The 5,123-nt window shown below is 45.7% G+C and overlaps 1 protein-coding gene across 1 annotated transcript; it reads right to left on the bottom strand.

Annotated features, from left to right (window-relative positions):
- Nucleotides 1-3,811: 3,811 nt before the first annotated feature.
- Nucleotides 3,812-4,769, bottom strand: LOC131488573 (olfactory receptor 2AT4-like). The gene is given in 2 exon segments (XM_058690438.1): nucleotides 3,812-4,181; nucleotides 4,183-4,769. Coding segments are annotated over 2 exon segments (957 nt in total).
- Nucleotides 4,770-5,123: the final 354 nt, after the last annotated feature.

The raw sequence follows: 5,123 nt of genomic DNA, 5'->3' as shown, positions 1-5,123 counted from the left end.
TCACAGAGCCCTGTGGGTGAGGCTCCGTACCAGGCTCTGGGAATCCACAACCCTTGCCTGCATTTTTTTAAATTTTTATGGTTTCATTTTTGCACTCAATTCTTTAACTCACCTAGGGTTTATTTTGGCATATGGTACAGGGTGAGGCTCTGAAATGATTTTCCTACAATGTGAATTGTAGTCTATGTTAGAATCTTCACGAGTGATTCAACAGAGTACTGGCCCCATCAGATGCTCAGGAGTCAACAAGGTCTGTAGTCTAAAACGTGTAGGAACTGCTGCAGCCTCATAACCTTCTCAGAGATTCACAGTGGATATGAACATAGTAAAGGCTCTGAGGAGTCCTGCACTTAAAGAAGTCTTTATGTCTTGTTTCCTCATTTTATTTGACTACAGAAGCCATTTGTAAGTAACAGCTACAAACACAATGCAGAACATCCGCTTTGGACTAAAGATGATGGTAAGACAAAACTAAGTCGGAGGCCTCCTCTGCCTCAGATGCAGCATCTGTCTACTCACTTATGGACCTGGGGCTGTGGTCAGAAGCACACAACCAGCTCTGCTCCAGGCCCTCAGCACTAAGAGCTCTGCCAGGAGCCACAAACCCTGGGTGCCTCAGGGAAGGCCAAGTGGCCTGGCACTGGGCTAAAACTTTACTGAAGAGCATTAGCTCTGGGCCTTGAAGGACGAGCAGAAGTGCATGATAGAAGTAGATCTTGTCAGGGCAAGACCTCCAGCAGTGACAACCTGCCAGGCAGACCCTGCCTCCAGAACCGTGGGACGGAAAGAGCGGTATGAGCAGAGATGCCCATGGGGAGCCTTTAACGTGGGGCAAAGTGGGCGTGAGCATGCATCCAGAACAGGGGAGGGGAAGAGGTCCTTACCATTCACTTTCCAAGTTCAGGGTCTGCTTTGATAAGTCAGGGTCTCCTAGGGCCTTATTACAATAGTCAGTCCAGACCACACATGTGATCATGTCCCAAGGCTTCTCTTTCCTCAGGGAGTCTGCAAAGTTCCTTTCCTGTCTGGAACAAATAACTGGGGAGTTGGAGTGGAGCAAGAGGAGAATGTGGGGAATCGAATTCCTAGGGATTAATTAGGGCCCTACAATGAGATCCGTTTCCCCTCTTGAGGCCAATTAGGGCATCTGGAAGGTTGGGAGAGGAAAGGTAGGTCTATGTACTAGTGGGAGGCCCATCCATCCTGTGCTGGGCTGGGTCCCTCTGGGGGAGACCAGGTCTCAGAGGCACCCTGTCCACTTACAGGAAAAGTACAAGTGCAAAGATAATCACAGAACAGTTTTCAGCATCTATGAGCAGGAATTTAGTGTTGCCCTGTATGAAGTGCATTATCATCATTGCAGAAATCCCCCTCACCTTTGTAGTATTGTCCTACACTGAACATTCAGTAGGGGCTGGACCCTAGGCTAGGCTTTTATATTCATGAGCCACCAGCAATGCACGTAGGTTCCAATCTTTCCACATCCTCACAAACATTTGCCATTTTCTGTGTGTGTGTGTGTGTGTGTTTAAATAATACCCATCCTAATTTGTGTGAAGTGGTTTCTCATTTTGGTTTTGATTTGCAGTTTCCCTAATAACTAGTGATGTTGAGTGTCTTTCCATGGGCTTATTTGCTATTTATGTATCTTCTTGGAGAAATGCCTGTTTAATTGCTTGGCCCATCTTTGAATTGTGTTGTTCATTTTTGTTAAGTCGTAAGAGTTCTTTATATATTCCTGATACTACTCCCTTGTCAAATATATGCTTTGCAAACATTTTCTTCCATTCTGGGCATTGTCTTTCCCCTTTCTTGATAGTGCCCTTTGTTGCACTTAAGTTGAAACTATTGTTTTAATTGGGAGATACAGAGATTGTGCCACGTGGCAGGTGAGGCTACAGGTGGAAAACATTGTTATTGTTATTGTTATTGTTTCATGTCTACTCCTGAAAAATGTTTAGGAGGAACCACAGGGACAGAGTGAGTGGGGTAGAACTAGCCTAGGATTCTGTAGCATCTTGACCCACCCCCCGTGTGATTCATTCATTGTTCCATCTAGGAGGGGAAGTGAAGATGACAAGATGTCATGAGGCTCTTCCAGGGACACAGGAAACCAAAGCACTGAATTTAAACTGAATTTGGTACAAGAAGAGCAGTCACACAAGACAGAACTTCAGTAGTGATGTGGTGATACTTGTGGAGTTGTTTACCAGGCGGTAGTGGAGTAAGGAGGGGGAAAAAAAATCCTTTCCATGTCCTTAGGTTAAATTCTAAGAGCTTACGGAACTCAGAGGCAAGGCAACTTACTAAGTTGTCTTTTTTATACCTCGAGGATGGCGGTCCCAAGGAAGTCTGGACACCAAGTTCAAGGACTGAGGGAAAGAAGCGCTGCAGATTGAACACAGTTTGAATAGAAGAATGTGAGCCCTGAATCCAGTTGCCCAGGGCCAGGCAACTGAAGACTGAAACAGGAGACTGAAAACCCTTTCTGACTGTAGCAGGATCTCCAAGACTGCCAAACACAGAGTCCAGGAACAAACCATACCCTTTGCTGACCTGCATCACCAATTGAATTCCCAGCTGCACTGGGTTTTATGCAACAGGAAAATGGTTAAAGTTGGTGCCATGAGTGTCAGAAACTTGAATCCTGGAAACTGGAACAAGAATATCTGTGCTGAGCCAGAGATGAGGGTATCTGTCACCTGGGTCCCCCAGACACTTTCACTGTATGGTCTGCATGTCCCTGGCTGGACAAGCCTGACAGGTCTTTGTGAGACAATTTGACATAGGAGAAGGAAATGAGGAGCCTGGACTGGCTGCTAAGGCCAGAAAGAGGAAGACATGGGACTGTATTTTGAGAAAGAGTAAAGGTCGTGGACACAGCATACTAACAATAAGGTCACACTTCTCTACTTAGCTCCCCATTGTTGTGGAACGGCTGAGAAATAAAAGGACTGTCATGCTTTGATGCTCACACAGGTCTGGGAAGGAATACCCTTGCTTTAGCATCAGCTAGAGGAAGGACACACTCTACTTTTCTGACAGGAATGTCTACATACCAGAGGTAAACTTCCTGTGTGACTCATGTTGAAATATTTGTAGCAGCAGTGAACTTTCAGGCAACAAAGATTGAGATGGTAGCAGGTTCAGACTTTCTCCTTGAAGGGGCTTTCTAAGTTGCTACCATAGCAGAGAGGGCAAGGATGATTCACACTATCGGTCAGCAGTCCCGGGGAAAGCTAGAAATATGAATAGATAGAAAGAGATAAAAGGGGAAAGACTGAAGTTCTTGCTAGTCAAATGCTTGAAATCTCTGAGATTCAAAATTGTTTGAACTAATGGAAATGTGACCACAATTATTTTCATAGTCTTATGAGATTGGGACTCACAACATAAAAATTGAGTAGAAAAATCTAAGGGTGCCCGGGTGGCTCAGTCAGTTAAGCGTCCAACTTTGGCTCAGGTCATGATCTCGCAGTTCATGAGTTCAAGCCCTGCTTTGGGCTCTGTGCTAGCAGATCAGAGCCTAGAGCCTGCTTCAGATTCTGTGTCTCCCTCTCTCTGACCCCACCCCACTCATGTTCCACCTCTCTCTCTCTCTCTCTCTCTCAAAAATAAATTAACATTTAAAAAATTTTTTAATTGAATAGAAAAAGCCTATACATTTTATCTGTGAATTAAGGAAAGAAAATCATTATATTATTACAATGGAGGAGGAACAATTAAGACTGTATTTTGAGAATTATTGTTCTATCTGGCTATCTGAATTGTCTACTTTTCCCTCTATTGTTATTGACATTTGTGAGTAGAGTCAGGGTTCCCCAGCATTCTTTGGGTCCTGGGGACATTCCATTCTGGTGATGGCTGCTTTGACATCCTTGTTCCTCAGCGTATAGATGAGAGGGTTGAGGACAGGTGTGAGAATAGCATATACCACATTGCCCATGCTGTGGAATTCAAGTGGCAGGTCAGCCCTGTAGGTCACATGGGCTATGGTGATGGATGAGTAGTAGGTGCCAACCACCAGGAGGTGGGAGCTGTAGGTGGAGAAGGCTTTTGAGCGTCCTTCTCGGGAGCGTCCTTCTCGGGAGGCCAGGATGTGGGCATAGGAGAGAAGCACCAGGACAAGGGGCAGGAAGGATACTGCCATGGCAATGCAGAAGCCCATGAGAGTCTGGGGCTGAGCAGGAGGCCTAGACCACAGCCAGGTGGTCACAGAAGCAGTGATAGATGTGAGCAATGTTGTCAAAAGCCATGTGGGAAGTCTGCACCACCACTGGGGTGGGCTGGAGGAGGGCAGTGAGCAGACAGACACAGGCTGCCAGTGCAGCATTGGTCTGTGGAGTCATGAGGACAGAGTAGTGCAGTGGGTGGCAGACAGCCACATAGCGGTCATAGGCCATGACCACCAGGATGAAGGCTTCTGAGTAGGAGAAGCTATAGAAGAGGTATAGCTGCAGGAAGCAGGCAGGGAAGCTGAGGAAGCAGTCCCCCAGTAAGAGGAGGGACAGTATCTTGGAGATGGTGGTTGTGGTGAAAAGGATGCGCAAGGCTGAGAGGTTGATCAGGAAGAAGTATATGGGCACGTGGAGGCTGGGATCTGCCACCACAGCCACCAGGATCAGGGCATTTCCCGGCAGGATGAGTAAGTAGAGTAGGAGAAAGACAAAGAAGATAGGAAGAAAGAAAGATTTGGGTAGAGAGGGAATTCCCACCAGGTAGAAGATGGTTGAGGAGTCCTCTGATCCATTATAGGCTCTAGTCTCCATGGTGGGTTAATCTGGATGCCAAGGAAGTGGGTAGGGGAAACATCTGGGAACCAGGCATATCTGGAAACCAGAACAATCAGTGATTCTGGAATGATATGTGATGGTTACTATATAATTAAGGAAAACCTCTTTTCTTTTATAGTAAAGTATGGAAAAATATCTACAATGTACAAAACCATGTGTTACATGCTGGGTATATAGTAGACAGTTGAATAAGACAGAGACAGTCTCCAATGTCATAGAGCTAATTCTAGTGGTAGAGAGAGACATTAAGCAATGAATCACACAATTATTTAATGTTTATTTATTTTTGAGGGGGAGAGAGAGAGAGAGAGAGAGAGAGAGAGAGAGAGA

Source organism: Neofelis nebulosa, chromosome 10 (genome assembly GCF_028018385.1).
Source record: "Neofelis nebulosa isolate mNeoNeb1 chromosome 10, mNeoNeb1.pri, whole genome shotgun sequence".
Taxonomy (NCBI): domain Eukaryota; kingdom Metazoa; phylum Chordata; class Mammalia; order Carnivora; family Felidae; genus Neofelis; species Neofelis nebulosa.
The sequence above is the reverse complement of the archived record's forward strand: the minus strand, read 5'-3'. Positions and strand labels throughout refer to the sequence as shown.